General features: G+C 39.0%; 1 protein-coding gene across 1 annotated transcript in view; it reads right to left on the bottom strand.

Annotated features, from left to right (window-relative positions):
• The window catches only part of CUBN (cubilin), a 142328-nt gene that overhangs the window by 846 nt on the left and 128636 nt on the right, over positions 1-12846 (bottom strand). The window contains exons 60-66 of the mRNA XM_030971133.1: positions 6544-6758; positions 5389-5551; positions 4725-4933; positions 3936-4083; positions 3636-3817; positions 2367-2532; positions 342-577 (exon numbers count right to left, since the gene is read on the bottom strand). Of these exons, the coding sequence (XP_030826993.1) occupies positions 342-577; positions 2367-2532; positions 3636-3817; positions 3936-4083; positions 4725-4933; positions 5389-5551; positions 6544-6758 (1319 nt within the window). The remainder of the gene's footprint in view (positions 1-341; positions 578-2366; positions 2533-3635; positions 3818-3935; positions 4084-4724; positions 4934-5388; positions 5552-6543; positions 6759-12846) is intronic.

The raw sequence follows: 12846 nt of genomic DNA, 5'->3' as shown, positions 1-12846 counted from the left end.
GTAGGATTGTGGCTCCTGTTAGGATAATTGAGAAGGCGGATCAGTTGAAAAGTGCGATTACAATAGTTAGTTCTGCTATGAGGTTTGTTGTTGGAGGAAGGGCTATGTTTGTTAGGTTAGCTAGGAGTCATCAGGTGTCTATGAGTGGTAGAAGGGGCTGAAGGCCTCGTGTAAGTAGGAGGATTCAGCTGTGGATTCGTTCATAGTTGGTGTTGGCTTTTGCCTTCACTTCCACTCATCTGTTTGGAATTCACGTCAGAATGAGGGAAATGGTCTTGTAAATGGAACAGTAAAAGCTCCTTGTAACCACTCCTGCGGTCACGGAGGGAGGCAGTACGCACCGTTCCGCAGTAGGGCCCAGCGGGGGCATGGCTGGCGTCTGGGCCATCATAGAGGATCAGGTAGTTGCTGCTGCAGTCCCCTGGGTCATCGATGCTGATGAAATCAAAGTTCACGGTGACAATTCTTCCCTGGGGCGCGGTGATGGCCCACTCGCAGTCAGTGTTGTTGGGGTAAGTCCCCGGGTACCTGGGGCTGGCAAAGGAGCCACTGGTGCCGTACAATGTCCCGCCGCATCCTGGAAGGAGATGCTGTTAATTGGCCTGGAAGGCTTCGTTTCACAAGGCAATACATGATGTGCTACATTAGTACAGTATCAGTGCTGAAAACCAGAGAGACTGTGAGCTGGGACAGCTAACGTGGCTAGGAACACTAATAAGAGATAAAACTGAGGCTCTAGCTTTAGCAGCCTAAGAATATGCAACGGGCATTAGACCATCACTGAATATTAAAACCAACACCACCCCACCCCCCAAATACTTTGAAACAGGAACTGAAGTTTTCAGTCTGTGCCTTAGTCAGTTCAGTTCCCAGCTACTCAACTGGAGGTGAATTTGCTGTGACTGTTCTTTGGCTGAAAAGTAGTGAACCCCATGGGATAGAAAAATATAGAGAACAACTCAGAGGAATTATGCATATTAAGTAAATCAAAGTCCATTTATACCAAAATTCAGTCTTCAACAGTGGGCAGAAGTAGATGACCTACAAAAAATGCAAGTTTATAGAGGAAGAATGTGCAGGCCATGATCCAGATTACCCTCACAGTCTCCAAGAAGTTTCAGTTTACAGTTCCCAGACATGGCACCTTTCCCCTTAGTGATGTTTATCAGATGAACTTGTGTGGGTAGCCCTTGAATCCATGTAAATTTGTAGCATGCTGTGGGAAGGGACTCCACAGTTTAACTGCATACTGTATCAAGAACTGGTTTGTCTAGTTTGTTATGGACCTATGAGCTCCTGGCTTTATATGATGACTGCTATGGGAAAAGTCAAAGAACAGTGGATCACTCTTTATCATCCAATATCACTCAATTTTATAGAATTCTGTAGTTTCTTAACCAGATTTAAAAGTGTCAGCATACCTCAAACAGAAGCCACTTTTAATGCTGAGCCCTTTGTTAATCCTGATTTTTATAAGAGGAAGAGACCAAAACTGTGCACATCATTCAATTTGTGTGTAAACTATGGATTTATACAGTGGCTGTCTATTTCTTTTCTCTTCCTTTCCCAACAATTTCCATCATTATGCCAGTCTATTTGACTCTTAGTAAACTTTTGTTTTCATGAAACTGTCTTTACCTGTAAGATCTTGTTGTTGACTACTAAAAGTCAACTCAATGCCCGTATTTCTGTAAGTAAAGTTAGGATTGTCCTTTTTTTTTTACCACATTCTTTATTGACACTTTCCTACACTGAGCTTTCTCTGCCTTTCCATCACTGGGTCACTCAGTACTGTATGGTTATTCTGCAGTACTTCTCATCTGGCCACAAGCTTTCCTACCTCTAGTAACTCAGTGTCATTACCTAGTTGTTCACTGCCATTTCATAAGCCATTCATGAATGTGTCCATGATATAGTCACTACACAGCATTACAGGTAGTTTATTTTCTTGGGGCAGCTTCCTGTCCCCTTCAGGCTTAGCCGTGCCTAGCTCTTCAGGGATATCACAAGTGGACTAGTAGAGCAAGCTGAGTCACCACCAGCACCACCACTCTGTGGATCCCAAGGCAGATGTTCTTGATATTTTCCAGCCTCTCACTGAAAGAAGGAGATCTTTATCTTAAGTGGACGACATCATCTGAGGTTTCTAAAGTCAACATTAGGAGAGGGAATTGCTTCCATCTCATAAAATAAATCTTGCCCCAATGGCCTTGAGGAGCAACTGCCTCTCTCTGGTGACTGAATAGGGTGGACTGTGAGTTCTAGAGAAGTTATAAAGTGGTGATGAGGAAGGATCCGTAAGGAGATTAATTCCACATTGCTGCATTTTCCTTCTATGTAGAATTATTTTGTAGTTACAGCCTTACCACTTGATGATGAAGTCCAAGTAATTTCATATCCATCATGAGCCACTGAAAAATCGCTCTTGAAACGAAGGTAGACAACATGGTTTTGGGGGAAGATGGGACTGGGCACAGTGTTTCCACAGAGCCTGCCAAGTAGTGGTGATTGCACATCACTCCCATTTCTGACCTTCACGGAACACAAAAAATTTACAAAAAATACTGTCAACATTACATTCCTATGCACTTACACACCAGCACAATTATTCACGGATACAAACACAGCACAAACTAGGTAGCAACTTGCATGCTTACTATAGCTGTAACTTTAATACTGCTATATTTCCTACCACATATTCTTGTGTAGAAGGAAAAAGAGGCCATTAACTGGTCTGAGTTTTATAAGTAATTGCACAGAACAAGTATCATCAGAAACAGGCAGCTAAATGTTATAGTGTGAATATCTCCTGACTGAAAAAATTGCTTGACTAGTAGCTAAGATGTTCTTATGCAATTCAAGCCTATGTTTTGCTTTTCATAGGAAATATTAATATTCCAGATGAAAAGATTAATTCTTTACCCTGCAGACTGCTCTTTTCCCTAGTCACAGTAAAACACAGATCATATTACATAGCTCAGATTTAATCTGATTTTTTTTCCTACACTCCAATAATGCTGGTGCTTAGATCCATTTCTTGAGACAGTAAAGAGGATATGAAAATAGAGCTAAATAATGATTCTGCCACAGACATCTGATTTTTGTCATCTGACCAGAGAACAGGGAAACCTGCAAGAATGAGGATTGTGTAGGAGGAAGATACAGTTTTCACTGACACAAAGTACTTCTACAAGTGTCTTACACTTGTCACTAGAGCTTGTTAATTTCTGTTTTGTTGTTTTTTGGGGTTTTTTTAAATTGCTTTTTTAGGAAGAAAATCTTTCTTGAGAAAAATTTGAAGCTGATGGAATCTACTGCTGTAACAAAACCACTCAGATTTATGGCTTTCTGTTCATTCATGGATGTTAGTATCAAACACAAACTATTCCAGATGACACTGTTAAACTGGGTAACCTCAACAAGAGCTAGGTAAGGATAAGATAATGAAACTATTTATTCACTGGGTTTGGATTTACTAGAGTGTATTGTTTCACCATAAAACTCTGGCAATAATTAGTCCCTAATTCAGTCAGTTCAACTCAGACTTGATCCAAACTTGATCCAAACATACTAATATCCTTTGAATTTAGCAGATTTTTACATAGGCTTACAAAATATGTATACTTGCATGATACCTCTAGGAAATCATGTGAACAGCGGATGCTGTCTTCCAAACTGAAAGCGTGGAAAAAGAGCGATATTGTGTGATTTGGGGGAGCTCGAAGAATGATAGAACAATCCATATTATTGGGGTGAAGACCAGGCCAGCCAGGGCTCTTCAGGTAACCAAATGACTGATTATACTCTCTGCTGCAACCTTGAGACAGAAAACCAGAAACATGTAAGGATTTCAGATCTCTGTATTGCATTTCAGTGTATCAAATAAACAAAGAGAATAGTAGATAGATTTTTTTGTGACATTTCTTCAAGCTTACCTGTAGCTTGATAGGAAAATCTGAATCCATTGTTAATCATATATTCATCTGACTTGAAAGTCACAATGGCAGTGCGATCATAAGAATAAAACTCAGGGACTGGAAAAGTTTCAGTGCCACAGAATCTATGGACTGACCCTTGGCTCTGCTGGAATTTAATACATCACAAGTTACTTAATGATATAATTCAGTTTTGTACGTACTGAACATAAGGTAAATAAATCTCTCAACACTTTCTATACCAATTATGAAACTGCATTTTAAACTTCTCCTGGAAATCACTTAATAATATCTCAACATTTCATGCTGAATTATTATTAGGAACAAATAGAATATAAGAGCTATTCTCATGCCAAAATGAGAAATGATGAAAGAAGGTTTAGAATATGAGGGACATAAATATTGGGGTTTTTTTTCTGGTGTTTTTAACAGTTCCTGGCATGAGTATTCATTTTTATTATGATTCTTGGATGGGAGGAAGCACAATGAAAACTTGCTGTGGGACAGTTTTTCCTGTTTATCAGGTTTGGCAGCACTGATACTGGGTTCAACTGTGAAAAACTGAGTAACACTTGCCCAGGTCTAACTCCACGTGTGCACAGAGTGCTTCTGAGAGGTCTGTGCACAGTTACCACATGTCACTTGGGGCACAGTCAGTAATGTTTTGGATGTGCCCTCACAGAGGATCATCCATGGATATATTACCAAATAGTAAGTTTCTTCTCTCTTTCCAAAGAGTGAAGGGAGCTGAATGGGAATGGGGAATGCTATCCCCTGTAAATTCCTTACTGTTGGTGAATCCTGGAGCTCTAGGTAGTTCTGAGAGCAGTCCTGGCTGGGATGGAGGTGGAAGGTCTCTACCACCACCCTGACTTGCTCTTGCGGAGGGGCGTCAATGACCCAAGAGCAGAGAGTAAAGGGTGGATATTCATTTGGAAAGTTAGGAGATGTTGCAGTCACAGATGTAGAAGTTGCATTATAGATTCCTCCACACAGGCCTGTGTAAAACAGTAACAAATGCATCATGGAGTGAAAACTGGGTAAAACTATTTTTTGAGCAAAACTCAAATGGAGTTGAGTTTTGGACGGTATACTTTTGTATTTGCCTCTGAGTTTCTATAAGGAAAACAAAAAGCAAATACGTGCTAGTGGAGTCAATATATGTCATCAAACTCAAATAAATGTTTGTTTCCTATTTGTTAACAATCTGTGGGCATTTCTGTTTTGTACTCTCAGACTGACAGCCTCCTCCCAACCAGCTAAGACCAAAGAGAATTGTACTGAGGTCAAGCTATTTTTAGCTTGCGTAAAGATGCTGTGCTACTGACTGTCTTTGCTCCTTCCTGAAACTTATGTCTAGAACAAATTTTGAGATAGTATTTAAATATGAATGTCCATAAAAGAGTTATAAATATATATCTATATATATGCATACATATATTTGTATACTTACGATCTACTGCGGTATAGGTGGCATTGAAACCCCTTCTTTCCACATATCTGTCTGTGACAAATTTCACGGTCAGGAAATTACGAGTAGAAAGAAAAGGAGCTGGCACTGCAGATCCACAGAATGTGCCTACTAAATTGGCATTTTCATTATCTCCATCATAAAGCTGAAAGAAGCAAAATATATAAGCTGCTAATAGTTTAGGCACAACAAACAAATAAAGAGAAATAAAATTCTCTGAGCCCGCTTTACATTACAATTTGGTTTACTTGAAAGTGCAGTGTGTTCTCTTTTGCTTTAACAGGATGCTCTTGATTACCATAATTATTCACTGCCATATTAACTAATTCTGTTGGACAGGGTAAATCTCATTATGGAACATTCTGGTCCTGTCTTAGCAAATCTATCAAAAAATGATTACATTTTAATTTGGCACTCTCATTTCTTTATTATATGTAATCTCAAAGTTCTTTTCAATGAGAAGATTGATTTTATTCATCCAAATGTAGAATGAAATCCTTGTTTCATTGAGTATCTCCAATGTTCAACAGGATCTATAACATTCCTTGGTGGAGTTTATTCAGCAGCATTCTGCAATCTGATGGTTTGTATGCTCATCTCCAAGAAAATAGCTTCTTCAGGTGAGCACTGAGCACCAAGATTTTTGATTAAAAAAAAAGAAAAATTATATTAATTCTAGTCCTTTCAAGCAACTGTGCATGTATATGCAAAATTTCCCTCTGCCTATGTAACTCCTGTCCAGAAGTTATCAAAAATAATTCACCCTTCTTCTCTGCCTTGCCCTCAGTTTTTAATTCTTGATTTCTCTTTAATTGGTTCTGCTCAACTTCAACCTGATACTCTGAAGTTTTACTTTACATGTGTTTGAGTTTTATTTTGTTTCTATTCTGTGAAATAAATACTCATTAAATGAGCAGTCTAAGAACAGAAGTGTGTGTAATGTTAAAACTCTTACTGGTTTCCAGAAAGGCAGAATGACATCTGGTGTAGTAATCTAACCCAATGAAAAAATTTAATTATATTAAGGAATTTAATTTCTTCTTAGGATCATTTTCTATTAATAAAGTTAGCCTTGTGGAGAAGTTAATGGATTGTATCTCACTGCTATTTTCTTGTTAACATACTGAGCTGTCTTACTTTGACATAATCATATCGGCACATCCAAACAGATTGTGCTTCAAGCTCAAATGAAGAGAAGGTGAGCTTGATCCTTTTGTTCACAGGTGCAGTTATGATCCATACACAGTCCAGATTTTTCTCATATCTTCTGGTCACATTGGAGACTGGAGGGCCAAAGGTAGAAGCTGAAGAAGCTGAAGCTGACAAGTAACCACCACAGCCATTCTGAGGTCCTGTTGAGGAAACAGAAGCTTTTTAACAGCAATCCCTGGCATTTATTTAATCTCTAACTCTTTAGTGTTAAGCCAGGAGCTTTTTATCTGTGCTACAGTATTTTACCATCCTGTCTTGCAAGGACTATCTGAGTGATTAAAAGATTTTCAACACAAAGAGAGACATGAATCACAATTAGATTTCATAGAATGAATTAAGAAAGGCTCATGTCTTTTGTTGAATATAAAAACAGTATTTACTTTGAAAATATCTCAATAGAAGTTTTTAAAAGGGACTGTCAGAAGACAGAGGGCAGCAATGAAACAGAAAAGTGTCGGTCTGAGGGCCTTGGAACGGGATCCTTGCTGGCCTCTGAGAATATTTAGTCAGTAGGGGGCACTGAGCTGTTGGCTTTGAAAATGTGATATAAGATCAAGTTGCTTCTTTTGGCAATACAGCCACATCCTAGAGGGACTGAATTTGGCAGCCTGACACTGTATTCACGAATCTAGCTAAAAGGGACTTCTGGAAGTGTTTTGCTTGGTGGGAACTTACAGCCCCTCTGAAATGCAGGCTGCTTTTCATTTGGTTCCCACAGACTGGGCTAAGTCCTTGACTTATTTACTGTGAAAATTTGAACTCAATAAAGTCAGTCACATTGAAAGAAATTACCTCTGGGGAAAAGCATTTATTTATCACATTGAATTCCAAACAAGCAAAAACCACAGATTATGTGGCAGGCTTTTTTTTTTTTTTAATAGTTTGATTTCCAGAGGTTGGACTGGGCTAGTAAATGTGATCATCAATTCATTTATTTCCTGCCCCAGTCTCTATGAGGTCTCCTGGCCACTTATTTAACTCTGGAATCTCAATTAAATATTGTTTTACTCTTGCTTTGGGGTCAGAGGAAAGAGTTTTTGTAAACTGCACAGAGCAGAGGAGTAACTGCAAGCCTGTTGTCTCCTGCAGCAAATCCATTTATGAGTATTCAATAACAGATGAAGCTACAGCTGTGGCTAAGCAACACAAGCAGAGTTTCAGAATTTCATCTGTGTGTAAAATATGCCTGTCTGGCACATTCAGTGACTTCACCTTGACACACTGATGCATTTCCAGACACATAAAACTGTGCTTTACTTGAGCCACAGTATTACAAAAGATCATGCTGGTGAGAAATCAGCATCCAAGCATCAGGATTGCATCAGGAACCCGAGGCTTGCGAGACTGTAGTGGTTAAAGCAGAGTGACTAAGGCTGAAAGTCGTCCTGCTCTACCAACCAAAGCCAGAAAAGCCCCACCCTGTAAAGCAGTTTGCTTAAAACCAAAATCCTCATAATGTTAGATTTCAGATTTTCTATAGTTAAAAATGAACAGAAGAAACTTATTACAAAGTGAAAAAGCCAGAAATTAATAGAGTATAGTCCAGTTTTGTGGGCATTTAATGAAGTCAGAAGTTTGGAAAAGTGTTAGCATTCATTCCAGTGCCACTGCAGAAGGCGAGAACAACAGCAGGGGAAATGTGAGCAATAAATCACATTCTCACAAATAGTCTGGGAAGGAAGAAAATGTCAGCCAGGAGGGTGCCTGGGCCCTAGGAGTGCAGTTTCCCTATATTTTTCTCTGTGTTCACCCTTCTGCATGATTTATTCTGTTCCTCTGAAACAATGTTATTTGGGCTGTCCCCTGCAAGCATTTAAACATAACATTAAGCATATAAATATCAATCCAAGATCATAGGCAGACCATCCAGCCCTGGATTATTGAGTCTGGACTGAGTATATGGGTCAGACACTAACAAAGCTCCCCTTCCCTTTTTCAAGGGTAAAATTGCAGATTCCAGTCAGATCATAGCAACATGAGTCAGGGAATTGCCACAGACCCATTGCAACAAGAAGGCTCTCAGTGCTGCAGGATCGTCCTTTTCTTGAATATTAAATGTCTGTACTTTTGCAGTGGTGAAATTCACTGCTAACTGTGCAGCTATATAGACAGCTCTAATACAAAGACAAAAAATACACATGTGGGTAAGCTCTGGGTGTACAGCATATGAAAAGGACCTGACAGAGAGAGAAGCAGGCCAAATTCCCATTATCAGAAAATTAATTCCAGCTAGTATAGTATAACCAGCAATATCATCTAAGGGGAGATAAATAACTGAAAATGTGATTTATAGATAATAAAGATGAAGTTTCACAATCCCTGGTCTGCTCAGCTGAGATAGAGTAAGATGCTTACAGGACAGTCCATTATAAATAACAGCTAAACTGGAGGCTGACCAGATATCAAGTAGTCCTACATGAAACCAAATAAAGAGGAGTCCTTGTTGAAAAATCCATCTATCTTGGTGCTTTCCAGTGCTGACCAATGTTACATCTGATTGCAGGCACTAGAAGTTACACAATAGTGAAACTGTGTAGATGAAGGGAACACCCACGAGTAAATGAAGAACCAACTGCTTAACGGGAGGGAACTAAGAGAAACACTATCTCAGTGTGTTTTAGCCAGGACACAACACATAGCTTTAAAAATCAGCACCACTTCTGAACAGAAAGCCAAAGAGCAGCCATCCAGCCTGCAGGTGAGTTTTAAAGGAAAGACACTCATTACTGGCTAACACAGCCAGAAACAAATGTAGCTAAAATCCAGGCAAAATCTGGGACTGAGAAGTCTGTTGATTTGTAGAATAGGCTCTTAGATGTTAAAAGCTGAACTTAAGCAAGATAATGAGAAATGTACCTCATAAAACAATTTGTATGTCAGCAGATGGAGCAACTACATGGCTGACTTTTGTTTCAGTCTTTGCTTCAAAATAAAAATCATAAGGTCATCATAAATCAGATGGCAATCTTGTTCTCATAAACAGCTTGCCAGAGAATGCAAATTATCAGAACTAGGGCACACACTGTCATCCCTAATTGCTTTTGGTGGGAAGCATTAGTGAAACTAAAAGGCTCCAGGACCATTCAGAAAAGAAGGAATTGAAGGTTCCCTATGGCAAATAAAAAACATTTCAGCAGAGACCAAGCACATGTTTCTCTGTTAAGAGTTATACCCTCTAGATATGGAATGAAGATGAAGATAAATCTTTGAAGCTTCCTGCTTTGAAGTACAGCCAGGGGAAAGGTTCATTTATACAGGTATGGGTGCAAGGAAAGGGTAACCTACTGAATAGTTTGAAATCTATCGGAACCAACTACGCCACCGACATTTCAAAAGACAAAGTGATTTTGGTGTCTTTCCCTTCTTTTAAAAATGAGCACCCTAAGCAACTACTAGAAGGCTGCAAAATTAGAGAAATTGTCTAGTTCTGCTTGACAGTAATGAAAGTTCCCTCCAAGATTTCTGACTCTCTTTTGTTTTCACCTAGAAGCATCCCTGGGAACTCTAGACTTTTCTCTGATCTGAACTAAAGATGAGCATAAGCAAAGATTAATTCAGTTAAGACTAATTATTCTTCCTTGATGGGTCTTATTTCCAGTGCATGGGAGTGGCTGGACTTACTGTGGCTGTAACAGTTAGCTCATACCTTGTCTGGATCATGGCTTCAAACAGTAAGGCTCAGGAGGACAGGGCTGGAGTGGGGAATTGTACTGTTCTGCTTTGTCTCATGGCTGATACTGAAGGTTGGTGAACCTTCTCAAGCTGGGCTGTTCCCATGTTTGGCAATCATTGCACCAACATTGTGATTTTGTGTGGCTGCAGGCCCTCTTCACAGAGCCTGCAACATTTCAGGAGACCTCTGAAAGCACAAGGCCCTTTAGAGGCTTTATCCAGCCTTCATGCAGAAAAGCTTTTTGATTGTTTTAATGGCCTAGCAGTGGTACTAGCAGTGACATTTAGGCCTGTAAAGCCCCAGCATCCTGCTTCAGCCAGGTTTCACGAATGCAGTCAGATGAAATTTGTATCCTTAAGGTTCTTTGGACTGATACCAAATATAACAGTTGAGACATGCTCTGTGGCAAGCCTTCAAAACTGATTTATGTACTGTCTTCTCCATCTCCTTGAAGCTTGTCTGGGAGACCAGGGACTGACATGCAGTCTTGCCTAATTCCAATACTTACTAATACTGAATTAGTGTTCATATTTGGCACCACAGCTACTTAAGCCTTTGCAGATCTCTCTTGCGAATGAGAAATGTCTCCCCAATTCTTTTTTGCATGCACCAGAGGACAGATTTTCAGCTGAAGAAGTCATTGGCTTCAGTCAAACTAAGACAGTTCATGCCAGCAGAGTTTACCCACAGTTTTGTGAAGGGCCATTAATCTGAATATCCCATCAGCTTTCAACCATTTAGTTACTACAAATAGATGTAATTACTGTGTCTGAAAACAAGTTTTCCCCTCAATTTTTCAGATCAGACAAAAATTTCTTATTTTAATGTCTGTTTTTCTTCTTATCTGTCCAATTTGAACATGCAAGCCCTTTCTATTTCTCTTGCTTTGGAAGAAGAAATCCTTCACTGAAGATAGTCAAGCACTGTTTGGATGCAGTCCTATGCAATGTGCTCTGGGATGAGCAGGGAGGTTGAAGAGATGACCCACTGTGGTCCCTTCCAACCTCACCCTTTCTGTGACCCTGTGATTAATTAACTGACATTTCTGGGAGATATTTGTAGACTATCCCTTAGCTCAACAGTTGTATTCTTTTCAAAGACACCAAAGAGATGTATTTCAACACCACAAATGCTTTCTAAATTTAGTGAGATTTCAAGCTGATGGATATTTGAGACCCAAAATACATTTAGAAACAGTCTGGGAATTGTGACTTATGATCATATATTCTGATCTTGTCACAGACGTTCTTATTTTCCTAGACTATAATAAGATCAAGAAAAGATATGATTAGCCACAATTTATTCACTTATTTTAATACATAAAACTAACTGTAAGTTATCCATGACAGTGTAATGAAATGTGTAATACTAATGGGTAATATATTTGGCAAAAATTGAATGAACTGAAAGCCCAGAGAAATTTCTGCCAGAAGATTTGTGACAGTCAAACAATTTCCTTCTCAGCTAGACCCTCTGCAGCACCAGGTTCCAAGTTCAGGTTGGATAATACCTTGAGATTCAGCCCTGGGAACCAGTCCTAATGGGATGTGAAATCTCTGCAAGTCACTGCTGCTTTTCCAAAGGCATGAGAAAATACAACAACATTCACATGCCACAGTCAAGGACACATTCTTCTAAGATTTTTTTTTTTTGGTGCAGGAAGAAAAACTGGCAGGATTCAGCTGTGCTGAATGTTATGTGCCTTCCACAAAACAGGCAATAACTGCTGTTATCAGTGCAGGTGCCTGGTGCCACCTACAGCAGGTACTACCATTAACTACATACATCAGTGCAGTGAACTATTTCTGCTGGTATGAGAATTTAAATATGACTCACAAAAGGACACCTAACCCTGGCCTATGCAACAGAATATCCAAACCAGTATTTTACACCTTATATTGCTCATTCAGAATTGATGGGGCATTTTCAGCAATTCTGAACAACCCAAAAAGACTCTGCAGCAACTGTGCATGCTGAACGCTGCTGAAAAAGTGCACCTAGAAACCAAACACAGAGTAAGCCATAGCTTCAGTTTACAAGACAGAACATGAACTACAACAAAATGAGGCAATTTTGTTGTTGATACAATAAAATAGCATAAAAAATGCTTTGAAAAGTCTACTGGATCAATTTTTTTAAAAGGAGACTGTAATTTCATTAAGGGAGAGCATAACAGTAAACCTGTTAGTGACAGGCTTTTAGTGTATTCAATTCCACACAGGAAGTAAGTAATTCAATACACAGCAAATAGAATAAGAGAAGGCAGATACCTCTGGGTGATTTATCAGGTAAATTACACATCATCTTAACAGGAAGAAAAAGCATGTAGATTATAAACTATTTCTATTATATGCAAATGAGATTATTTATGTAAATTACCTATGAATGCAGTTTTCTGGTATATCAGGGAAGATTAATTTTTTCCAGCTATTATTCTTCTAAATTCTACTTGCTTATGATTATTTTTCTCATGTAAAATGATTAATATTCATTCAATAGAAATGATGATTTGTATAAAAAGAATAGAGAGATCCTAGAGGGAAAAATTGAGCAAA

Source organism: Camarhynchus parvulus, chromosome 2 (assembly GCF_901933205.1).
Source record: "Camarhynchus parvulus chromosome 2, STF_HiC, whole genome shotgun sequence".
In the NCBI taxonomy this organism is placed as follows: Eukaryota; Metazoa; Chordata; class Aves; order Passeriformes; family Thraupidae; genus Camarhynchus; species Camarhynchus parvulus.
This window is presented reverse-complemented; position numbering and strand designations above follow the sequence as displayed.